The following is a 26,734-nucleotide window of genomic DNA, read 5'->3' as shown; positions in this document are numbered from 1 at the left end:
AAAAAAAAAAAAAAAAAAAAAAAAAAAAAAAGAATTAAAAAAAAAAATAAAAAGAGAGAAAGAAGGACATTACGTAATGATAAAAGGATCAATGTAGCAAAAAGATATAACAATCATAAATACATATGTATCCAACACTGGAGCACCCAGATATACAAAGCAACTGTTATTGGATCTAAGGGGAAAGACAGACCCCAACACAATAACATGCCACTCTCAGCACTGAATAGATCATCTAGACAAAAAATTAGCAGAGAAATAAATATTGGCTTTAAACAGCACTTTAGACCAAATGGACTTGACAGACGTGTACAGAATATTTCGTTCAACAACTGCAGAGTAAACATTCTTCTTATCAGCACACAGATCATTCTCTAGGACAGATCACATATTAGGCCACAAATTAAGTCTTAACAAATTTAAAAAGACTGAAATCATTCCAAGTATATTTTTAGACCACAATGGAATAAAATTAGAAACTAACAACAAACAAAACTTTGGAAAGTATTCAAATACACAGAAATCAAACATGCTCCAGAATGACCAATGGGTCAAAGAAGAAATAAAGCATGAAATCAAAAAATTCCTTGAATCAAATGAAAATACAAGCACAACTTACCAAAGCCTGTGGGATACTGCAAAAACAATACTATGAGGATAGTTTATAAGTTTACTGCAAAAAATGCTTATATCAAAAGAGTAGGAAGACTTCAAATAAACAACCTAATGTTACACCTCAAAGGATTAGAAAAATAAAAACAATCCCCAAATTAGTGGATGGAAAGAAATGATTTAGATCAGAACTAAATGAAAGAGACCAAAAAAGACGACACAAAAGATCAATGAAACAAAAAGTTGGTTTTTTGAGAAGATAATCAAAATAGACAAACCATTAGCTAGGCTAACTAAAAAAAGGAGAAGACCCAGATAACAAAAATTAGAAATGAAAAAGGAGACATTACAACTAATCATTAGAGACTATTATGAATAACTATACTCCAACAAATTGGAAAATATAGAGGAAATGGATAAATTTCTGGACACACACAAACCACCAAGACAGAATCAAGAAGAAACAAAACCTGAACAGACCAATAATGAGCAATGAGATTGAAGCAGTATACAGCAGTCTCCCAACAAAGAAAAGCCCAGGACCAGATGGCTTCACTGCTGAACTCTACCAAAACTTCAGAGACGAATTAATACCAATCCTTTTCAAACTATTCCAAAAAATTGAAAGAGGCCATTTTCCCAAACTCATTTTATGAGGCCAGCATCACTGTGATACCAAAATCAGACAAAGACACAACAAAAGAAATCTACAGGTCAATATCCTTGTTGAACACAGATGTAAAAATCCTCAACAGAATATTAGCAAACAGAATACAGCAGCACAACAAAAAGATTATACACCATGATTGGATCAGATTCATCCCAGGGATGCAAGGATAGTTCAACATATGCTAATCAATAAATGTGATACATCACATCAAAAAAATCAAGGACATATGATTATTGCAACAGATACAGAAAAATCATTTGACAACATTCAACATCCCTTCATGATAAAGACTCTCAACAAATTAGGTATAGAAGGAAAGTATCTCAACACAATAGAAGCCATATATGATAAACTCACCACCGACATCATACCGGATAAGGAAAATCTGAAAGCTGGGGGAAAAAAAAATCTGAAAGTTTTTCCTTTGAGAACCAGAACAAGACAAGGATGTCCACTCTCACCGCGCCTATTCAATACAGTATTGGAAATACTAGCCAGAGCAATTGGCAAGAGAAAGAAATAAAGGGCATCCAAACTGTAAAAGACAAAGTCAAATTTTCCCTGTTTGCAGATGACATGATCTTATATATATAGAAAAACCTTAAAATTGTACCAAAAAACTCTTACAGCTGATAAACAAATTCAGTTAAGTTGCAGGACAAAATCAATACAAAAAAATCAGTAGTGTTTTTATACACCAACAATAAACTAGCAGAAAAGAAATCAAGAAAGCAAGCCTATTTACAATAGGTATCAAAATTATAAAATACCTAGGAATAAATTTAACCAAGGAGGTAAAAGATCTCTACAATGAGAACTATAAATCACTAGTGAAAGAAATTAAAGAGGATACCAAAAGGATCCAATACCATGGATACCAATACCATGGATTGCAAGAGTTAACTCTGTGAAAATGTCCATACTGCCCAAAGCGATCTACAGATTCAATGCTATCCCTATCAAAACAGCACTGATAGTCTTCACAGAAACAGAAAAAGTAATCCTAACAATCCATATGGAACAACAAAAGACCCTGAATAGCCAAAGCAATCCTGAGCAAAAAAAAAAAGGCCAGAAGCCTTAGTATTACATTACCAGACTCGAAACTATACTACAGGGGCCGGCCCGGTGGCGCACTGCTACAGTGCACCGCTTGAGAGTGTGGCGGCGCTCCCGCCGAGCGTTCGGATCCCACATACAGACCGGTTCCCGCTCACTGGCTGAGCGAGGTGCGGGCGCAGCACCGAGGTTTGCGATCCCGTTGCCGGTCCCGGTCCGGTACGGGCGTGACACTGAGGGTTGCGATCCGTTGCCGGACACGAAAAAAGACAAAAAGGAAAAAGAAAATAAATTTTAAAAAAAAAAGAAAAGAAACTATACTACAAAGCTATAGTAACAAAAACAGCATGGTATGGTCATAAAAACAGACACAGGGACCAATGGAACAGAATAGAGAACCAGAAATCAACCCATTTACTTACAGCCAACTGATCTTTGACAAAGGTGCCTAGAAAACATTGGAGAAAGGACAGCCTCTTCACCAAATGGATATGTAGAAGAATGAAACTAGACCCACACATTTCACCATACACCCAAATCAACTCACAATGGATTAAAGAATTAATTCAAAATGGATTAAAATGGATATAAGACCCAAAACTACAAAACTCCTAGAAGAAAATACAGGTGGAACACTTCAGAATGTAGGACTAGGCAGAGACTTTTTGAATAAGACTTCAAAAACACAGGCAACAAAAGAAAAAATAAACAAATGGGATTATATCAAACTAAAAAGCTTCTGCACAGGAAACAATCAACATAGTGAAAAGACATCCTACAGAATGGGAGAAAATATTTGCAAACTATAAATCTGACAAGGAATTAATATCCAGAATATACAAGGAACTCAAACAACTTAACAGTAAAAAACCAATCTGATTAAAAAATGGGCAAAGGAGCCAAATAGACATTTTTCAAAAGAAGACATACAAATGGCCAACAAGTATATGAAAAAATGCTCAACATCACTAATCATCAGGGAAATGCAAATCAAAACCACATTGAGATATCATCTCACCCCCGAATATTATCAAAAAGACAGAGAATAACAAATGCTGGTGAGGATGAGGACAAACAGGAACCCTCCTACACTGTTTGTGGGACTGTAAATTATTGCAGCCATTGTGGAAAACAGGGACAACTTCAGATAGAACTGCCATATGATCTATCAATCCCACTGCTGGGTATATACCCAAAGGAATGGAAATCATCATGTTGAAGGGATACCTGCACTCCCGTGTTGACTGCAGCTCTGTTTACAATAGCCAAGAGTTGGAACCAATCTAAATGTCCGTCAGTGGATGACTGGATAAGGAAAATGTGGTATACATACAAAATGGAATACTACTCAGCCATAAAAAAGAACGAAATTCTGCCATTTACAGCAGCATGCATATGCTTGGAGAAAATCATGTGAAGTGAAACAAACCAGGCACAAAAAGAGAAATACCACATGTCCTCACTCATAAATGTGAGCTAAAAAGTAAATACATAGAAAGAAAAGAAAAGAAAAGAAAAGAAAAGAAAAGAAAAGAAAAGAAAAGAAAAGAAAAGAAAAGAAAAGAAAAGAAAAGAAAAGAAAAGAAAAGAAAAGAAAAGAAAAGAAAAGAAAAGAAAAGAAAAGAAAAGAAAAGAAAAGAAAAGAAAAGAAAAGAAAAGAAAAGAAAAGAAAAGAAAAGAAAAGAAAAGAAAAGAAAAGAAAAGAAAAGAAAAGAAAAAAAGAAAGAAAGAAAGAAAAAGAAAGAAAGAAAGAATCACAATAATACACTGAACTTTCAGAAGGAGGGAACAGAACTGTGGTTATTGGAGGTGGAGGAGGGGGATTAGTAAGAAATTGGCTGATGGGCACAAGGAATGATTACGTTTTGTAACGACGAACATTCTAATTATCCTGATTTGATCATCACGCATTGTACAAAGGTATTGATATTCAACTCTGTACCTCACAAATATGTATAATCAACTATGCTTCAATTTTAAAAAAACTTAAATAAATGAACTATTGCTGGGAAAAAAATAACAGTACAAAGAGTGGGTGAAACCTTGGACCACTTACCTTTGTGAAACATTTGTGTTTCATGCTTTTCTATCAGAAGCAGGTGTAAGAAGTACTGAAATAGATTTTTTTTTTAGTACTCAGAGAAACTTTTAAGAAGGAGCAATATAAGAAGTGCTTATGCTATCACATTTTTCAAGCCTTTTTAAAAAAACAATCCGCTAAGTAAATTAGAATTATCATCAAATGTACTAGATATGTTTCTGATTTTTATTTGTCACACAGTTGGATCTTAAAGAGTTGCTAACACCTCATGCAAAAATTTGCAATTTCTTTTTTTTTAAATGGGGATATTAATAGTTCCTTCCTCATAGGGTTGTTGAATAGGACCTGCCAGGCTTTAAGGGCTTCCAATAGGGCCTGCCAGGCTTTAAGGACTATCTGTGGTGTTAGCTGTTCTATTTTTTTGTGTGAGAGTTTTTTTGACGGCTGGCTGGTACAGGGATCTGAACCCTTGAGCCTGGTGTTATAACACCGAGTGCTAACCAACTGAGCTAAGCGGTCAGCACAATTTTGTTTTTTAAAATGACCTCTGGACCCACACTTGAACACTGTGAGTGTTGCTCATTGTTTTGTCCCTTAGAATTTGCTTAACAGAAAATTTAGCGCCCCCAGCTGTCCACTGACACCCAGAGTCAGGCCCTCAGAGACATGGGTCAACAGAGAGGGGCTGACACTGAAGTCGGAGGTTTGGTGAGAAAAATATCAAAGCCCCTCTTTCTCCTGATCCCCTTTCATGCCAATGGGTGCAAGGGAGTAAGACCTTCCTCGGCTGGAAGCTAAATACCCTCAACTTTCCAAAAGGGCTGTGAGCCAGCTGGGGCTTTTATGACTTCAAAGCGGTTTTCTGAGAGCCACCTGTAGCCATCCGTTGGGGAGGGTGTTTGGCAAATAAATAAGGTTGACACATTTGATATTCTGACAGGCCCCCCACCCCAGTATGACATGAATTTGAAGAATATCAAAGACATGGTCTTCCTACAAAAGATCTCATTTGACCCCCAGATCCCACACAGGTCAGTGAATGGGGAACACCCAGGATCCACGTGCCAGCATTCTCCCGAGGGCACCCCGTGCACACGTGTGTGTGGGGACCATGAGCCCAGTTAGCACAGGAGATGGAAACACCTCTCCCTGGCCCATATACTCGCTTTAGAATTGAGAAGGGGCTGCTATCTTACAAGAAACTTGCTCTTTTTCCACGTGGTTATGCCAAGCACGGTGGCACCTCTTTTACCTTGTATCTTTTTTTACATCCAGGGACAGGGCAGGCGAAAGGCTTCTCTTCCCCCCCGTTCATGCACATGGAGCTGAGGATGGCTTCAGAGCTGATGGCGCTCTCTGTGGTCCAGGACTCATCGCTGTCCGACTCCTCGTAGTCCACCTCCTCCTCGTCGTACTCACTGCCTGTGGGAGAGAAGTTCAAGGACTGTCAGCAGCAGCCACCTCCCATAGGTTCCCTCAGCCACCCCCAGGACAGAAGGACTGGCAGAGGCATGGCAGCTCCAAGTGCCTTTAGAGAGGGCATCTGGGCACCAAGGGACTGCAAACACAGCCCTGGGAGGAAGAGACCAGCCTTCCCACCTAGAGACCAGGGAAGAGCTTTCCAACAACATCTGGCTAAGACCTGGCTGAGCAAGAACCTGAAGTTGATTCCATGGCAGGCCAGCTTGTGTTTGCAAAGTCCTGGGAAGGCTCTGAGACCAAAACCACAAATAACCAACAATGGCAGACCCCTCCCCACAAACAATGGATAGAATTCTGTTCCCTTTATTGGCCTAAATACAAAAATCTCTGCGGGGAATTATATTTCCTACTTATTAGGTATTCATACTCCAGTGGAATAAATTTTGGATCTTTTTCTGTGTAGATTTGAGCTGGAAAGACCATGAGGAAACTTGGAACTAAAAGGGGGTTATATACCAAGCTAGGGAGCGGGGTGGGGGCAGAAACGCCAGGAGCTCGGAGGACAAGCTGTCAGCGTTGGAATGCAGGCTGCTTCTGGAAGACAAGGCGATTCCCTGCACACTGCCCCTAGGAACTGCATCCACCTTTCCCTACACACATTTCCTGGTAGGGCTGACCCGTCACGGTCACACAGTTCAGGCAGGAAGAGGGGACTGATTCTCATCTATTCCTAAAGGTTAAGGACTCTGCTAAGAATTGAGTTAGAAATTTACTTTACTGACTTCTCAGGACGGCGGTGTTGGAGAACCACTTCAACAAGCAGCTGCTTTTTGCTCTTTTTTAATGAGGCCCAAAGCCATTTATTTTGAGCTTTTGCACAATACAACCCTGAAGGACATAATTCTACAGATCATAAACAGTGTAAAATAATATGTTGACAAGTCCTAATGCATTTACAAGCCCTGTGGAATAAATAGGAATTATAGCACAACATTAATAAGAATTATATGGTAGCAATTACAGTTGTGAAATTCATCCCCCAGGTGTGAGGTACAGGGGCCTGCAGGGTGCTTCAGGGCTCACTCTGCTACATCAATTATCTCAACACCAAATACTGGCACTTTTATTGGGCTTCATTTTAATAGGCATTAATAAGATTGTTTGAAGAGCTAGTTGAGCCAGTTACAGGGATGCCAGCATCTGAGGCTAAAAGTTGAAAGGATCCAGGAAGGAAGGAAGGGACCTCAGGTTTATTGACTGCCTATTGTGTTTCAGCCACACTATATGCATTATCTCATTTAATCCTCCCGGAACCCTATGAGGTGGGGATTATTGTCACTTTGATGCACATGAGGAAACTGAGCCCTGGTGAGGATAAAACACTTACTCATCCTCAATTAGCTGTTAAGGGATGTCAGTTTTTCCCACGTTGCTTCCCATCCCCCAATGCCAGCAGCTCTCTCGAGGCTCCTCTGAGGAGTCTCTTTCAACCTCCTTTCAGCTGCTGGTTCTTCACCATTTACCACTCAGATGGAATTCAAAGCAGTCTGTTTTGAAGCCTGCCTGTTAGGAAATCTTGGGTGGCACAGAAAAAATAATTTGGCAAAAATGAGGCTTAGGAATGAAATGTGGGTTTCAGTAAACCCTGGTATGCTTGGCTATAGTTCCCAAATATGAGAGCGCCGGCTTGGAAATGCTCGAACAAAACAACACAGAGGCACTATTCCTCTGCGTCCCTCTGAGCCTATCCTCTCGAAATCTGTTTTTAAGTAGGACATTGTTTAAGACATTTTATTCTTAAACAAATGCCACATGCTGGTGTCCTTTAAATTGCTTATTAGAAAACTATAAATGCTATTTCGCAAAGCTCCTCCAGCAGGACTTCAGAAGGCTAGAATGACTCATTTACCCATCTAATTGGGCTAATTTGTTAACCTGAATAACAAGAACCACGCAACATTTACAATTGGGGGGTGAAGGGGGAGGCTGGGGAACCTCAGACCAACTGAGGGCTTAATGAAGCCCAGCAGAAGATAAAACTTCAAAACTCCACTGGATCAAAAGGGCCCAGACCCTGAGGGGTTGATGCTGTGTACAGTCGCCTGGAAACCACATGGCATCCAGCCACAGGCAGGGCCGGCAGGGGACCACATAACTTATGGTCCACATCGGGATGCTTATGAGAGTGAAAGGGAGTGTTGGGGTGACAAGCCTAAGTCGGGACTGTCCAGGCAAACTGGGCCACCCCTCCTAGTCATTCGAGTACGGTAAGGTCCTTTGGGTATCTGGTGAAACTAGTCATCTCCCTCAGATGGGGTTAAAGATAGATCTGTTTCTACTCAATTGTGTCCCATAACAATGAAGCACGGCACAGACCTGGGTTCTTGTTTTGGCTTTCATTAGCTGAAAGATGAGCTCTTGGCTTCTACTTTCTCTTCCATGAAATGTGCACAAATCTCTTTCTTGAGACTTAGGGATTAGAATTAGTGTCTATAAATGATAAATTTTTGTGATGATAAATATTCTAACTACCCTGATTTAACCATCACACATTTTATACATGTATTGAAATATAACTGTATCCCATAAATACATAATAATTATATTTTCTCTATTGTAATTTCTTTTAGTTTCAAAAAGCTTTACAATAAACATTATTTTATATATATAAAAAAGAATTAGTGTCTATAGAACACCCAGCATAGGAGAACTGCCACATAGTAAGTGCTCAAAAAATAGAAGACAGTGTATATCATTTTTGTAATTTATATGTAATTACATACACATATTACATATAAAATATTATTTTTAGAAAGGCCTGTTGTGAAATCAAACAAAAATAAGATAATTCTGAAAGGGTTGGGAATCTGCTAGAAAAAAAGGCAGGACGGAGTCCATGTTAGGACAGGCGGCGACGGCCTTGCGCTCCCCAGCACAGGCAGAGTGCAGCATACCCTACCTCCCCATCTCCAGTGGGGCTGCGCAGACCAAGCTGGCAGCACAGGCTGGGGCCTGAGTACCTGTGTGGGTCCTGGTGCTGCCACTGACAAGCTGAGTGACCTCAGGCAAGTGACACCACCTCTCCGAGCCTCAGAATACTCATCTGTAAAATGGGCTAATAATAGTACCCACCCCTTAAAGTTATGGCAAAGAGTGATTGAGTTTCTGCTTTTAGAAGTACTTAGAACCATGCCTGGAACATGGTAAGCATTAAAGGAGAATTTGGTAAGGAAATAAAATGCCATGTGAGCAGTTCCTTTATCTTATCCACTGTTCCCTTGCTCTCTCTTGAGGACGGCTGCCTTTCTAAACCACAGGAACATGTGGGGGAGCTCCTGTTGTTTGTCTGACTATACACAAAATGCTTCCCTTTCACTGAACAGAAGTGTCAACAACGTGGGGTGGCTGTTCCTTCTCCTGGCAGCCAGAGGGCCTGCTACAGCAGCAGAGAAACTGGGTTGGGGTGGGGGGTGCCTCCCAAGTTGCACATATGCAGATACTGGCATCCCCTCAGTGGCCCCAACTGGAACACATGCTGGTAGGGACTGTAGTATCCTGCAGAAAACATTTGAGGCCAAAAAAAAAAAAAAAACCCAGCTGCTCTTAGTCTCTTTCAAACATCTTAGAACTCTAGAAAGAGCTAAAAACATCTGGGCCAACCCTCTCTTCTTTATTAATGTCCTCATGTCTTTCCAAAACAGAAAAATGGACCTCAATTTCATTTATCTTCAATTTCTGCTTCATCTGCTGCTATCTCAAAACTAACTTTAGAGTGAACGAGTTCCCAGCAGGCTCCAGATCTTTACTAGGGAACTACTCACCCACACAGGGAACACAGGTGACAGCAAGGCTGCTTCTCCTTGCAATTGTCTCCCAACCTTTTCCTACACCCCAGTCAATAAAAAATCTGGAACACTGCTCCCTAAGTATGAGTGTGTGAGAATGTTTTTAGTATAATGCCATATAAAACCCATATGGAAAGAAGTAAATAGGGTGAGGATAAAATAAATATAAAAATCTTAATAAGTATATGCGTTAATAACTTTAATAAATATTTTAATAAGTAAGTGTAAAGATTTAATATCTCCTTTGAGCCCACTGCCCTCCAGGCCAGCCCTTCAGTGCAGGCAGGGGTCAGATGGGCACATCACAGTCAGCGTTGAGGTGATCAGGGGTAAATGAGGCCTTGGACTACGCTAGGGGAGAAGGACGGTGCGTTCAGGAATGGATGCGCTCATTGATTTATACAGTAGACACTTATCCAACACCCATCATGCGCAGAGTGGGCAATCATTAAAGTCCTGTCTGGCATCGTCTTATAAGCGCAAAGGGGAGACGCTGGGCTCCATGACAGGAGACAGAGGGATAAGGAAGAAATGAGATGAAATTCTTGTTCTGTGTCCTCCACCATCCACAAATGTTAAAACAAAACAGAAAAACACCTGTTATGTACCAGCCACCCCTGCCCGTACTTTAATGTCTGGAAAGGCCCAGAGGAAAGCTTTCTCACAACTAAAGAGAAGCCTGCAGACCTCAGTTGGCCTCAGTTGGTTAGAGGGTGTAAAACCAAAGTCAAGGGTTTGGAACCCCATACCCACTATTATGTACCAGCCACCCCTGCCCGTACTTTAATGTCTGGAAAGGCCCAGAGGAAAGCTTTCTCACAACTAAAGAGAAGCCTGCAGACCTCAGTTAAAGAAAAACAGCACTGGCTGGCCTCAGTTGGTTAGAGGGTGTAAAACCAAAGTCAAGGGTTTGGAACCCCATACCCACTAGCTGCCAACAAACAAACAAACAAACAAAAGGAAAATTCCACGGAAGTGGCTTCCTCAGAGCAAAAGTAGCTAGCTTAGTGGCTTCAGGAAGCGCCCCCCAGTGGTGGCTCCGGGTAGTACCATCCGGAGAGACTGCTGTGCAGAGCCAACCACGAACACATTTCCCCGTATGTTAATTAATTATATTAATAAACTTTGTGTATTTTAAGGTTTAACATGATGTTATGGGATACATGGAGATAGTAAAAGGATTACTATATTGAAGCAAATTAACATACCTCTCATCCCACACAGGTACCCATGTTGCACATGAGAGCTTCAGACTTGTTCATCCTACATATCTGCTTCGTATCTCCGACCCTTGTCTCCCCATTTTTCACCCTCATCCTTTAGCCATTGTTTTATTTCTGTATATTTGACTTTTTTTTTCTTTTACATTCCATATATAAGTGAAATCACACAATTCTTTCTGCGTCTGGCTTATTTCACGTCCTCCAGTCTCGCCCATGTTGTGGCAAATGGCATGATCTCATTCTTTTTTAAGGCTGGATAATATTCCATTGTACATATATTCCAAAGTTTCTTTATCTATTTATTCATTAATGGACACTTAGGTTGTTTCCATATCTTGGCTATTGTTGGTAATGCTGCAATACACATGGGAGTGTAGATACCTTTATAAGATGGTGATTTCATTTCCTTTAGATATACACCCAGAAGAGAGATTGCTTTAATTTCTTCAGGAACCTCCATCCCGATTTCCATCATGGCTGCATCAATCTACAGTCCCACCAACAGTGTGCAAGGGTCCCCTCTTCTGCAGACCCTTGCCAACATCTGTTATCTTTTGACTTTTTGATAACAGACATCCTGCTGAACATGACCTAATGTATCATTGTGTGGTTTTGATTTGCACTTCCCTGATGAGTAGTGATTTGAGCACCTTTTCATATACCTGTTGGCTATTTTTATGTCTTCTTTGGAGAAATGTCTGTTCAGGTCCTTTGTCCATTTTTTTTTGTGTCTTTTGTCTTTTTCCGTGTCCGGCAACGGATCGCAACCCTCAGTGTCGCCCCCGTACCGGACCGGGGACCGGCAACGGGACCGCAACCCTCGGTGCTGCTCCCGCACCTCGCTCAGCCAGTGAGCGGGAACCGGTCTGTATGTGGGATCCGAACCCTCGGGCGGGAGCGCCGCCGCGCTTCCCAAGCAGCGCACTATCCAGTGCGCCACCGGGCCGGCCCCCTTTGTCCATTTTTAAACCAGGTTATTTGTTTTTCTGCTATTGAGTTGTATAAGTTCATCATAAAATTTGAATATTAACTTCTTTTTAGATACATGGTTTGCAAATATTTTTTCCTAATCCATAGGTTGTTGTTTCATTTTGTTGTTTCCTTTGCTGTGCAGAAGTTTTTAGTATGATGTAGTCTCCGTTATTTCTGTTTTTGTAGCCAGAGCTTTTGGTTTGATATCCAAAAAATTATTGCCAAGGCCAAAGTCAAGGAGACTCCCTCCCCCGCCATGTTCTTTTCTAAGAGTTTTATGGTTTCAGGTCTTATGTTTAGGTCTTTTATCCACTTTGAGTTGATTTTTGTGTATGGTATAAGATAAGGGTCCAATTTCATTCTTTTGCATTTGCAAACCCAGTTTTCCCAGCATCATTTATCGCAGAGACTATCCTTTCCCTATTGTGTCCTCTTGGTGCTCCTGTAAAAAATTAGTTGACTGTATACAAAGGTACTTCAAAATGTTTGTGGAAAAAGATAAAAAATAATATGAATCTTTTCATGAACTTTTTGAAGACCCCTCATATATTTAGATTTATTTCTAGGCTCTTTATTCTGTTCCACTGGTCTATATGTATGCTTTTATGCCAGTGTCATGCTGTTTTGATTACTACAGTTTTGTAATATAATTTTAAACCAGGAAGTGTGATGCTTCCAACTTTGTTTTCCTTTCTTAGGATTGCTTTGACTATTCAGGATCCTTTGTGGTTCCATATATGAGTTTTAGGATTGTTTTTTCTATTTCTGTGAAGAATGCCATTGGGATTTTGATAGGGATTGTGTTGAATCAATATGCATAATGCTTTGGGTAGTATGTAGGTTTTAATAATATTAATTCTTCTGATTCATGAGCATGGGATATCTTTCCACTTGTTTGTGTCTTCTTCAATTTCTTTCATCAATGTCTTATAATTTTCAGTGTACAGATCTTTCACTTCTTTGGTTAAATTTATACTTAAAAAAACCTTTTTTTGATGCTATTGTAAGTGGAATTATTTTCCTGATTTCTTATTCAACTAGGTGCTTGGTTATTTATACACAGAAATGCTACTGATTTTTGTATTAGTTTTGTATCCTGCAACTTTACGGACTTAATTTTCCCTTGTATTTTAAAACAAGAATCAACTGGATCAGATTTTTAATTTTGATGAAACCTTTCTCTAGACTGCCTTCAAAGATCTGCATTTCAAAGGGGCCCCCAAAGTTTAAAGACACAAAGGATCCACTGACTGTGATGCTGGGTAAACACAACAGGGGAGATTTAGCCAAGCAATTGTTTTTATTAGGATGTACATTGTTTTCACTGATGCTCCGGTTACAAAGTTCCATGGTTTTGAGGGTCTATTCCAACTCTAGTTCTCCCACATGCCCTGTTATTTTTTAGTGAACAAATGGGCAACATATGAAGATTTGAGGAACATGTATATGGCATGATAGCCAAAATGCCTATTTTTTTTAAATTTGGCCTCCTTTTGCTTTAAGTCATTTGCTCCCTAAATTCTGGCACTTCTCTGTATACCTAAACCTACCTGTGCTTACTTGGATTTCTTTTTCTTAATAAAAATCATAGCTGCCCATGAATGGGCAAGTTTTGTTTCACACATGCATTCCAGGGGAATTCAGATAGAATCAGATGAGCCAGGAGGAGATGAGGGGTGCCTTTGGCATTTAGGTTGGGTGCATCCTATGAGCGTGGTGCTTCCCACCTAATCAGCCTTGTCTCCCCTGGTTAACAGAGGGGAAAGCTGGGGTGAAGGGGCATGAGGGATGTGCTCAAGGTCACCTGGCCAGAAGCAGGTCCACTGAGACTGGTACTTGGGTCTTGGTTCCAAAGTTTGTGTTCCTTTGCTTTATTTTCACATTGAATATCCCCTGTACTGGGGAGGGGTGTGTGTGTGAAAAAGAAGCAACAGACAAAGCAAGGCCCTGGAAATGCCCTGGGGAGGAAGGAAAATGCACACATCGTGTGGAGTCGCTCACAACCACACACAGCGTGCAGCATATGGGCACATGAGAAATGGCAGGGTGTGCCTGGTGATAGCTGAGTGATGGGGCCCTGCCATCCAGTCCTTCAAAGAAGAGCCGTGATAGTGTTTTTGTAAGGCTCTTCTTAGTCTTAGATATGACCGATAAGAGTTTGGAGGTGTTGTCCTCCCAAAACTCGTGGAAATATGATCCCCATGTGGCAGTGTTGGGAGCTGTTTGAGTTACGGGGGCAGATCCCTCATGAATGGATTAATGCTCTCCCCTGGGGGAGGAGGGGTGGTGAGTGAGTTCTCATTCTATTAGTTCCCATGAGAGCTAGTTGTTTAATGGACGCTGGCACCTCCTCTCTCTCTCTCTCTCTCTCTCTCTCTCTCTCTCTCTCGCTTCCTCTCGCCATGTGATCTGCTTGTACCTGCTGGCTGCCTGCTGCTTTCTGCCGTGAGTAGAAGCAGCCTGAGGCCTGGACCAGATGCAGCTGTCCCAGAATCATAAGCCAAATAAACCTCTGTTCTTTATAAGTTACCTAGTCTCAGGTATTCTGTATAGCAACACAAAAACAGACTGATACATATGATTAATCAATTTTTTAAAAAGTTTTTAAATACACTTTACTGAAGAATAATATGCATATAGAGAAGTGCACACTCAAAAATGGACTATTTGTTGGATTTGGACTACCCCTAAGGACAGAGCACCCAGATAAAAAAACAGAACCCTGCCAGCACCCCAGAAGTTCCATCTCAAGCCCTTCCTACCACTGGCTTCTGCCCTCTTCCTGCCATAGTATCTACCACCTTGGCTTCTAACTCTGCTGTGAGATGTGAAGTATCATGTTCAGTATCACAGGACTGGGGCCACCATCACTGGAAGCAAGTATAGGCTAGAAAGCCACACATCCCTGCTTTTTTTTCAGGGGAATTCAGATAGAATCAGATGAGAAAACCACTTTGGTGCTTTCCAAATATCCCCATGTTGCTTTAGCACCAGGCAGGACCACTCCAAGCAGGCCCCCTCCCCAGATTTCTGACCATCTGACTGTGGCCAAAGCCAGAGCTTCCCCCTGGGCCTAAAATCTCTGTGCTTCACTCCATGTGCTGCATGATTCATCAATTTATAAATGACATTCACTAATGTTAGAGTTTCTACAGGAAAAAGCCTAGCACTGTCACATGTAAAATTTGGCTGCCACTAATCTTTCTCGGGTTGAATTTTCCATTTTCATACCCCACAGTTTCACAATCCCCATGGTGGGGCCTGAGGTGGGGAGGACAGCAGCCGATGGGGTGCCTTTCGGTAGCCCCAAAAGATCATTTCAGTATTTGAAGTGAGCAAAACCAGAAGATAGGATGAGGACAAATACCCTCCATAGGACTGCCGAGGAACTTCTACAGGTTGTCAGCAAAGTGGGTAAGAAGTCAGTCGATTTCATGAATCACATGACAAAACAAGGCAGTCTGGGACCCCTGCCCACATGCGTGCACCTGCCACAGGTGCACCTGTGCTGCTGTGCACCTCTGTTCAGGTCCCGCTCGCGCTTGCCACACGGGTGACTTCACATCCGTCCATCCTCCCCAAGCCCCTCTGTGGAGATGGCCCAACTCTGCTTCAGAACCTTTAGAGCTCTCATTCTTTGTAGTCCAAAACATAAGATAGTGACATACGGATAGATAAAATTAAGTCAACCTTTTCTGGAAACCCAACACACCACACTTTTCTCATAATGCAGATCATTAATATTCATGCAAAAGTTGTAACTGCAGTGACAGCAAATTAAAACCCTCCTGGGGTGTCAAATTCTGGCAAGTACATTAACAAAGAGTTGCCTTTCTTCCTTATAGATTTATCATGATAAATGAGCTGTCATTGGTACTGACCCACTTTATAGGAGCGGAAGCAACAGTAGTCTAAATGAGCTGGCATCGGGTGACGACAACAGACGACGCACGAATGGCTCCGGGGACCACGCACCGTGCTTGGAAAATTCTTCACTGCCTTGTTCCTAGGCCTCAGCTCATTCTTGGAATGCCATCTCCCCCACCTCCTCCTTAACTATGGAATCGGACCTGGTTTTCCAAGCCAAAAGTAAGCTCTCCATAGGACTTTACACTTTCTAATGAATTGCTGGGCCCTGGGCTGGCATTTACAGGCTCTCAGTCAATATCTTTGATCATTTCACAGTGCCCAGGGCACTGCCTGCACATAGGATCCAGTGGACATGTGTTTGTTGACTGGCTGAATGAATGAATATGCTTCACAGACTCCAAGGGGACCCAAGATGACACAGCCTCTACTTTTGACCCCCCATAATGTTTTTCAAAAAATTAGATTCTTTCATCTGCCTGCTTAAAACCTTCTCAGTGGCTTTCCATAGCAAGGAGCAACCCAATGCCTTATGACCTTCCCCCATATCAGAGTTACTTGGATCTTTAATATCTGAAGGATAATTTATTTATTTATTTTCCCTTTTTGTCTTTTTTCGTGACCGGTAACGGGATCGCAACCCTCGGTGTCGCGCCTGTACCGCGACCGGCAACGGGATCGCAACCCTTGGTGTCGTGCCCGCACCGCACTCAGCCAGTGAGCGGACCGGTCTCCACATGGGATCCGAACCCTTGGCCAGAGCGCCGCCACACTCCCAAGCGCTGCACTCAGCCGAGTGCACCACTGGGCCGGCCCTGAAGGATAATTTTTTTATTATTTTTTTTTATTATTATTTTATTTTATTTTATTTTTTTTGTCTTTTTTCGTGTCCGGCAATGGATCGCAACCCTCAGTGTCGTGCCCGTACCGGACCGGGACCGGCAACGGGATCGCAACCCTCGGTGCTACACCCGCACCTCGCTCAGCCAGTGAGTGGAACCGGTCTGTATGTGGGATCCGAACCCTCAGCGGGAGTGCCACCGCGCTCCCAAGTGGCGCACTGCAGCAGTGCGCCACCGGGCCGGCCCAAGGATAATTTTTTTAATGAGAAAACTTTAAAACTATTTGTACTTGGCTTAAAGCTAAATTTTAGGCCTATGACTAACAAATATTTCTAAATATTCAGATATTACTAAACAACTAATACATCAAAATATAATTTTTTAAAATAAAATGATTATACATTTAAGTGTTGATTACAAACTTACAGATATCAACAAAACTATGCCAACTTTACTATTTAAGTAGTTAGGTTTTAAATTATCTTGAAAACAGACATGTCACACAAAGTATCACAATGACTACAAAACCTATATTTACCCTATTATTTATTTTTTCATTATTTCCATACTTAGCTTTGACTTTCCTGGGGTTATAAGAGTCTGGTGAGACCTCAAAGAAAAAGGAGCTGATCTCAGGCCAGAGGAAGGTGGAGGTCTGAGTTAGTGACCGACTGATTCTTGGTCAGGATACAGTCAGAACAAGACTGTAAACGCAGAAGTGAGCTGCGTTTCCTAGGCTGTATTCCCAGGGTTAAAGCTCAAGTCCTTCCTGCCACTTGGATGCCACTGGTATAATTACGAGGGCCACTGAAGACTGCATGTCCCAGGGGACAAGGTGCTCCCACCCCCTCTCTTGCAACCCACTCTAGGGTCCTCCTTCTATCTGTTTGTGACCAAGGGCACTGGCTGTCGTTCCCACTCTTGCCCCAGCTCCTACTTTTCCTGGAACTGCAGGGCTCACTCACAGTTCCCTGCCTATCTGCTAAGGGAGATGGAGAAAATCACACTTATATTTTTTAAACAGAAATCTGCTTTACAGAACACAATCCGCCACCTATGTCAACGCCGCTCTATGTAGCAAAATTTCATCATTCTTACAGCTCTCTTTGGGGCACACTTTATACTAACTTCTCCATTCTTAGTATCATTTTGGACCCATTGATTTTCACAGATTCAATTAATTATCAGTTACCAGTCATTATACTCTTTGATGCTCCAATCACCACAGCTTGGCCCGTGGAAGTCCCTTTAGGTGGCCCCCTTTGCCCTTCTATTGTTTCCCCATTACTATCTTTTAATTTAAATTTTTTCTCTTTAATCAAAGTTATAATTGTACACAGTAAAAAGTCAGATATTTCTGTGAGGCTTATAATGAAAAAGACCCCTCTCCTGCCCCTCGCTGCTCCCCACTGGAACCACTTACAAGTGGTCTTTGACCTGGCATCTACCTTCCCATTTCTAAGTAACATGCCTCTACTGCTGTTTTTGGATGTCTGTTGATTTCCTACTATGCAGGACAAGAATTTTGATCTTCTACATCCTCCCAACCCTCCTCCCGCACTTCTCCCCCTCCTAACAGAATTTCATTCAATATAACACAATTTATTAGTGTTCAACACTTGTATTATTGTGACACTGAGCCATGCAGTGAACTATGCTCACATTTCTGTTTTCCTTGGACTTAATAAACACCATTCCACAGTCTATGTTGTTGTCACCTTTCTCCTCCTCACCAGCGTCACTGTCACACGCATACTTGGGGTCACTGTGTGCCAGGCCCAGTTCTGAGCACGATACATCTATTAACTCACTTAAACCTCACAGCAACCCTATCAGGTGGGTACTAAGATTATCTCCATTTTACACCAAATGGGGGCTCAGAGAGGCAGAGTTGCTTGTCTGAGGTCACGAAGCTCCTCCATGGCAGAGTGAGGGCTCCAATCCAGCCGTTTGGCTGCAGAGCGTGCGTCCCTGCATATTAGGAGAGAGAAATATGCCACGTTCTGCTGGTTCTTTCATGTCTGCCCTGTGAGCTCCACCAGTTTGGTGCTCGGCGCCTGCAGCAGGAGCTGGCTCTTGTCATCCGGCTTCACGGGCAGCACCAGGGCCATGAAGCCTCTGCCGAGGCACTGGGGCGGCGAGAGGCCTGGGATGTGCCACCCGGCCAGCCGAGATTAACCACAGGGGTGAACAGTGGCCCACAGTCAATTCCAGAAAATTTTCATCTCCCCAAAGAGAGACCATGTACCCACTACGTTGCTCTAATTCTTGAGGCTTCCTGGGATTACTCGAGGCAAAGCCATTGCTCTGAGCCCACCATTGTCAGCTGAAGTCCTGGCTGCTTCTAGTCTGCTCGATCAGCTACCTCCTGTCCATTTGCTTCCCAGCTCCCACACTTCTGCTGCTGTCTCATCTTTGTCTTTACCTTTGTGACTTTTAAACCTCATTTCCCTGGCTGCTTTAAAAGCATCCTTCTTTCTCACACAACAAAAGTTTGAAAGTTCCAGGCCTGTCTTGGATTACTCCTGCCCCAAGACCTGGGGTCAGTTACTCTCCTTTCAGTAGAGGACACTGAGACCCAAATCCAGGTGCTGGCAGTGAGGGCAGGGGCTGCTCACGGGCTGCTGTAGGGCGGGGCCACCACCCAGCCACCTGTGAGGCTTCTGTCATAATCACACGCTCACTACTGACATTTCCAATTAATGCTAACACTAACAAATGCGTTATAACGTGATTCCAAATGAGCATTTAAATTTATTTTCTCTGCCTTACTGCCACTTACTTTTACTCTCTCCCCGTCCACCGTTTTCTTTCCCTCTCTTTGATGATGCTTTGTGTCTCCCTGTCTGTGCCACGCTGGGGTCGCTTTGGTAACACTGCTCTCCCCATTCTGAATTAGAGGCCATGTGTCTACAAAACACTGAGCTTGTCCCCCTCCGGGGCCTCTTCCCTTGTGGTTCCCTCTCCTTGGACACTCTTCTCCCAGCTTTTCTCATGGTTGGCTGCTCAGCATTCAGGTTGTCTTGGCTTGAATGTCACCTCCCTGGAGAGGCCTGCCCTGATCATCTGCCTATTGAAGCAGCCCGTCCTTCTCCAGGCACAATCTCCTGACCCTGGGTCTCTTCTTCACAGCACACCTCACTTTCTAAGTGGTCTTGTCTTTGTTTCTTTCTTCCCTGCTCGAACATCAACTTCCCAACAGCACTCGGTATGTATTTGTTGAAAAAACAAATGAGCGACAGAGGCAACATGCAGAAACTGGGCCTCTTACCCTCCAACTGCATGATATTGTTACTTGAGGGGCCAGAAATCCAAGTTCAGGCCCAGGTCCAGGTGGTGAAGACATAGTATAGACACGCAAAAGTGAGATCTCTGAGATCCAGGTTCTGCCACTTAATGGCAAATGAGACACGTGTAAGCCCAATCCCCTGTCACCTTTCTCTGTGCCAGTTTTTGGCCAAGAGGTGAGACTCACAAGTGGATGGGATGGTTACGGGCAGTGGCACTTCTCCTAGTCCACTGACAGAGGGGGCAGCAGGAGAACACTGAGGCTCCACCCCACAAGCAGCCAGGTTTGCAAACACAGCACAACCGCCACCTGGCCACCGTGATGTGACTGTCAGCATCCTAAGGGCCCAGGTTTGCATGGAGGAGTCTGTGACTTCCCTCCTGGCTCCTTTTCCTCTCATGAGGGAAGGACGTTTCCCTAACTCCGCAGCCCGTGATTTCACTGGAGGCCAAGGTCAAGGCTGTTTAAATCAACATCTTCTAAAAATTGGAAATTCAGATTTTAAAACAATTCCACAAAGCCATGTTAAGAAATGCCATACTTAATAGGCACATTCTCAGAAAAAGATGGAAAACAAACAAACCTAGAGAGAAAGGGCCCCTTTTTCCTTAACCCTTCACTGTCATCTCTTCATCCTTTTCTTCTTTTCTCTTTGAGATTCAAAGCAGCCATCTGTGCTGTCCTCTCTCCTACTCAGTGTTGGTGTCAAGTCCAAACCCTTGGCTCAGGGCTTTGGTTTCATTGTTGCCCCCGGCAGGAGTTCTCTCTCCATTGAGGGCTCAGCTGAGCAGACTTCTCCTGGTTCCTGAGTTCCCAGCCCTCCGTCTTGGTTAGAGGGGAAAGAAACTGCCCAAGAAGCATAAGAAATTACCATTGTCTTTATTGTTCTCACACACTGTTTCATGTCCCAGGTCTAAAAAATCCCATATTTTCAGGAAAAATTGAGAAACAAGACCCTCCGTCTTGGTTAGAGGGGAAAGAAACTGCCCAAGAAGCATAAGAAATTACCATTGTCTTTATTGTTCTCATACACTGTTTCATGTCCCAGGTCTAAAAAATCCCATATTTTCAGGAAAAATTGAGAAACAAGAAATGACAACGTCTCTTCAGGACGGCAGGATCTCTGCGACACACTCCCCCAGACATAACTCCCACTATTTCACCTTTTGGAAGAGCAAAATGACTTCTTTTCCTTTAGCTTTCTAGTTGCTGCTGAGGACTTGGAGATTTAATATAAAGGTTTGCTGTAGCAATGAGCCACTTGTAGGACCTACCTGAAATGCAGAATCTAGGGGAGTGTTTTCAGACTGCAGACTGTCACCCAGAAATGGATCATAAAGTCAATTTAGTGGCGCATGACTGGCATTTAAAAAAATAAAATGAAAGGACAGAGTGGAATAGAAAGCATCAGAGTATAAGATGTGTGTATGAAATTTTTGTTTCAGGGGTGTATGTGTGTGTGGTGTGTACTGTGTCTCAATGTAAAATATAGTTCTTACTATGTGAAACAGTAATAAACCTTAAAGCTATTTTTGATCATCAGCATGTCAGTTTATAGAACTACTTTCTAAAAGAACCAGCATTTCATCCAGAAGAAAAATGACCAATTGTATCTGACATTTAAACAGAATGTAGAACAGGCTAACAGAGAGAGAGAAAGGTGCTGTGTCAGCTAGCAGGAGCATGGTGAGTACCATGCACCAGCACCCCCGCCAGGAAGCTGCAATCTAAGTGGGGAGACGGGCTGTTGCCAATCCAACTTCAACAGCTTCAGCAGGGCACACACGGAAGGGAGCAGAGAGTCACAGATGTGAAGTGATGGGAGTGTAGAATGGATGAGAAACATGAAGAAAGTTCTTGTCAATCCAGTCTCCTTTAGGACGCAAGTCACATTCTTTGGGAATATTCTCAAGGGCAGTCCATCTTTGTTTTCTGAGTGGGTGAACCTGTTCTAAGGAATAGCCACAGGTCATTCACAGCCCTACTGCTGAATTGAGAACGTCTGTGCAGGGCACCTGGACCCTTGGCCCAGTCTGTCATCAGGCTGCTGAATGGAATGGCTTCTCAAACACAGCCTCAAATCTTGCAGCTGAGTAAAGGAGGGCTGGCCAGCAAGCAGATGCCACCGAGTGGCGAGCAGCCCTGCTGGAGCCAGTGCTTGGGCCAGACCCCGAGAACCACAGCTGCCCGGCACCGGAAAAGCTGCAGCCGATTGCAGAGGAGGGTCTGGGTGTGTACGAAGGTGGCTGGCAGATTTCTCTCCCCCATCACTCTCCCCTGCTCCCTGGGAAATTGCCAACAGAAGGCAAGTTTCATGGGGAAGAGCATGTTTTCACTCCCACGGTACCCCGTGCCCAGCACAGGCCCTGGCGAGTCAGTGTGGGATGAAGGACACCCATGGTAGGGCCCCAGACATCAGAAGGATGGTGTGCTCCACGATACAGTGCACATGGGCATTCGTAAGTAATACGCACATTTTGTACTTAGTATTGTTTTCACTCCCACAGTACCCCGTGCCCAGCACAGGCCCTGGCGAGTCAGTGTGGGATGAAGGACACCCATGGTAGGGCCCCAGACATCAGAAGGATGATGTGCTCCACGATACAGTGCACATGGGCATTCGTAAGTAATACGCACATTTTGTACTTAGTAATTAAGCTAATTTAATACACTACACTTTGTGTATGATAAAATGAAAGGAACTGTGACAGTGTTAGGGATCACAACCTGCAAAGGTACACACACAAAAGCTTCACCTTTCCATTAAATCTGAGTAGCGCAACTACAAAACCCAAACCACACTGTCCAGAGGCCATACAGTGAGTGGGCAGCAGCAGGGACTTGGAAGCAGGTGGCCTGGGTTAGGATTCTGTCTCTGCTCAGACCAGTTATTTCGCCTCCTTATACCTCCATTTCCTCTCTTGTAAAATGGAAATAATACTAGAGCTAACCTCATAAGGCTGCTGTGAAGATTATATGATTTAATATGTATAAAGTATTTAGATTGATTTCTGGCACATAGTTACATACTATAGTAGCATTGGTTGTTATTATTAATTTAATCAGTATTTAAACATTGTCTGAACTTGAAAGAAATGGCCAAGAATCCATAAGGCCTAGTAAAACGTGATCTGGTTAGACTTATCTGCCTAAAATGAATGGACGAAGATGTCTAAGGTATTGTTTACATTTCTAATACAGTGGGTTACGATACTAATTTCTAATGCTGTCGGAAAAAAATAAATGCTGGTTTAGGATTATGTTGCTGAACTTATTTTCATTAATTCACTCATACTATTGGAGACCTGGGATGAAAAGACTCTGGCCTGGAGGTACGTGTGCAGGATCTGGGTGCCCAGTCAGTTACTACCCCATGGAGGACACAAGGTCAGCGGTGGCTTGGCCATCAGGGCTCTGAGTTTAATGACAGGAATTCTGAAAACGATGGAAGTAGAAGACTCTCTCTGCTGAAGCACTATGCCTTTCCTCTGCAGTGCTGAAGCACTTGCCAGAGCTTGTTACTGGTCTGGTGTTTTCCTTCTTAATTATGAAATAAAATGTGCTATATTTACAGGGTGCACGCCTACAGACAGGGTGAATATTTTTTATGCCAAGCTCAAAAGGAGGGCTGGGAAAGAAAGGATGATGGATATCGGGGAAAATGTTGCAATGATCAAAATCAGAAATAATTAGGGTCTGCCAGCAAAAACCAGTTTCTACTGCATCAGAGTAATTGTCTCTTCCCAGACAGAGCATATGACATGAAGATGCACCACAACAGAAAATAAGTTGCTTTCTGGGGAATAATGTCATGAGAGTGACTGAAAGTTCACACAAATCTCAGAGATCTCCCATAAAAGCTCAGGTTCACACTTCATCCCATGTGGAAGCTCCAGCCTATGCCGCACAAAAAATGAGTTTTATGAGAGTACTTCTGATTTTTAAGAAGGCCATTTGGCTTCATAATGGGGCAGCTTCCTAAAAGCACCAGCAATATTGTTTTCACATATTACACACACCAGGCTGTCTTCACCCTCATCAGGGCTGCATATAAATCTGGTAAAACATTACACGGGTGACAAACTTTGACAAAAAGTGATTGGGAGAAATTGCAAGGGCACAAATTTCCCAAAGAGATGGTTTTAAGCAGTTATAAAAAAGAGTCTGGCTTTTTGCCCTCCAGGCACGATAAGAAAGGCTGGGGTGAGAGGTGGCCGCCGTGGCCTTGCCTGAGTGCCACGCAGCCGGCACGCTTCCTTAGCAAGCTCCTCTTATGCACGGCACATGGTAGGCTTCGGAAGTGTGAGCACCCGGTGATTCTGACAGTGCTTTTCCTCTCATTTACATTTCTATGGCAGGATATCACATGGTCATGAGAGGACACTTCAGGGCCAACATCCTGGGTTCCAACACTGACTGGCTTGGTGACTTTGGGCATTTCACTCGATTTCTCACTATGGGACCCACATCTGAGGACTCAATGAGTTAATAATACACACCTAAGTGCTTCAACCAGTATCCGCCATGTGGTCAGTATTATCTGTTATTATTTTCACTGGTTGAGCAGAAACAGGTGATTTCACAAATTAAACAACCAGGATGATGAATATTGCTTGATTGCTTTTTAAAGATCTAGGGTCAGTGACAGAATGCCAGGAGCAGCGAGGTTAACACAGTTGACCCAAGTCCCTGCGCACTGTCGCTGCCATGGCCTGTTCCTGTTCCTGTGGCTGCCAGCCATGGCAGCTCTGATGCCAGGTGTCTGTGCTCCATGCGGGGCTGGCTCCCTCCGGCCTGTCTGGGTTTTGCCTAAGCTGGAGCTTCCTTTAGCCCTGCCACCTGACCACCACCTCCAGATTCACCCGCCCTTGCATGCCGTTCTTGGTCAACCCCACTGGGGTTCCACACTGGACAAACTGTGGAGCTGTTTGCTCTGGCCTGGCCAGCGGCTCCCTCAACTCCCCAGACCCAGCTATCCTGGCATATGTTCTGTGTGTGACAAAAGTATGATGCCACTTCCTCGGAAGACTGAATTCTTTAAAATTGGACACACTTGATTTCCAACGTGGCTCTGAGTTTCCCCTGTTGCCGTGACTTATAAGCACCAATTCTGGCATTGAGAGGTTGCCTTGTCACGAGAGCATGGCCCTGGTGTCAAACTGCCAAAGCCCAAACCCCATTTGTGGGTTCTTAGGGAACTTACTTCCTTCAAGCCCTGGTAACTCTGCCGGAAAATGAAAACCACAACAGTGCTAGCTGTGGCAAAGACGGAGCTGACACACGGAAAAGACTTTTCATAGTGCCCGGTGAAGAGTCAGCGCTCAGTGCAGACCCTGGGTTGATGGTCACACCCACATGAGCACAATGTCTTTTTTCCTTCCCCAGAATAGAGGTGGGTAGGCTCTTTCCTTTCCCTGCGTGCTCGTTCCCTCTTCATTCAACTTCAGGGTCTCTCTGGACACATGCATTGTTAGGCTGGAAATCCTGCACTCACAGGCCATGCACTTCTCAGCATGTTTACAAAACAACTTGCTGAACAGAACGATGACACACAGATGCCATACAGTGATAAGCCAGAGGTTTCTCATGGTTTAGTAACAAAACAAAGGGTTTATTATTGGACATCCATTCAAGGCTGAAAACAGGAACAGTCAGGGCCTAATAAACCACATCTATGGGTCTCCAAACCAGCAACAACAGAAATAAGGGAAGACCCAATACACTGCCAAAGCCTCACGTGAAATGTGAGGGATGACGTATTTACAGTATTTACAGGCAGGACTCCAAAACCACCAGGAGCTTAAATTCTATTCTGCCTGAAATGCCTGTGGCTGGTGTGGGTGGCAGCTTTTATCATAATGGACGAGGACAGACTAGGTATTTCTGAGACTCGAGACAGCTGTGTCTCAATGGCACCAACATGGAGGTGCAAATGTCACAGCATCAGCTCTGCATCCCCCTCTTCCTCCCCCACATTTCCAGGACAGATCATGAAACCTAAGCAGAGCCTTCCTCGTGTGTAATACCACCGGAAGACCTGAGGGCAGCTTCTGGCCTGTTTTCTAGAATCGCATGAGCAGAGAGTAGGCCAGGAAGTCACCCCACCTGCTGTTTGCAACATGTGGAAGGAAGTGAAGACCTGAGGGCAGCTTCTGGCCTGTTTTCTAGAATCACATGAGCAGAGAGTAGGCCAGGAAGTCACCCCACCTGCTGTTTGCAACATGTGGAAGGAAGTAGGATCTGTCCATGAAAAACAAAAATACAAGCACAGCAACAAAAGACACCATCGCACTGTCCTTTTGCCATTATCTTCTCTTCTAGGGTTAGGACATGGTATTTCTACCAAGATTTGACTCTGTGCAAAGTGAAAGAAGAGCTTATTTTGAATTTCTGTGTTTCTTTTTCCCAGGCCCTCAGCTACCTGGCCCTGCCTCTCTAACCACATTTAATGCCACCCCCACCCTCCCCCAGGTGCTGTCCTTTGGGACAGAGTGGGGACGTTTTTGCTGCCCTGCCCTCTCCCTCCAGCCCAGGCCTCACTCATCTCCTGCTCCCGCTAAGATCTGACCCTTTCATGTATGTTTTCCAGATCTGTTCTCAGTTCTGAGAGGATCTGGACTCTGTTTTATGCTTCTCTTCTACACCTACAAGTCCTAGGTATGCCATCAGTATGCACTTCCTGACCAATTCAAAAAGCACCAGGCTTGAAAGGACTGCAGGTCTTCTGTGCCCATCTCCCCTCTTCCAGAAGACAAGACTGAAGCTCTGGGAGGTGACCTGTCCCTGGTCTCTCACTCAGCAAAGGTACAGGCAGATATGGCAGTCCAGCACCCAAGTCCTTGGTGCTCCCTCCAATGTCCTGCCAGTGGCTGCCCAGGTCAAATAAACAAAA

The 26,734-nt window shown here is 43.6% G+C and overlaps 1 protein-coding gene across 1 annotated transcript in view; it reads right to left on the bottom strand.

Annotated features, from left to right (window-relative positions):
- The window catches only part of JAZF1 (JAZF zinc finger 1), a 158,161-nt gene that overhangs the window by 13,051 nt on the left and 118,376 nt on the right, over positions 1-26,734 (bottom strand). The window contains exon 3 of the mRNA XM_008566526.1: positions 5,635-5,804. Coding sequence (XP_008564748.1) covers positions 5,635-5,804 — 170 coding nt within the window. The remainder of the gene's footprint in view (positions 1-5,634; positions 5,805-26,734) is intronic.

This window comes from Galeopterus variegatus, unplaced genomic scaffold (genome assembly GCF_000696425.1).
Source record: "Galeopterus variegatus unplaced genomic scaffold, G_variegatus-3.0.2 Scaffold251, whole genome shotgun sequence".
Lineage (NCBI taxonomy): Eukaryota > Metazoa > Chordata > Mammalia > Dermoptera > Cynocephalidae > Galeopterus > Galeopterus variegatus.
The sequence above is the reverse complement of the archived record's forward strand: the minus strand, read 5'-3'. Positions and strand labels throughout refer to the sequence as shown.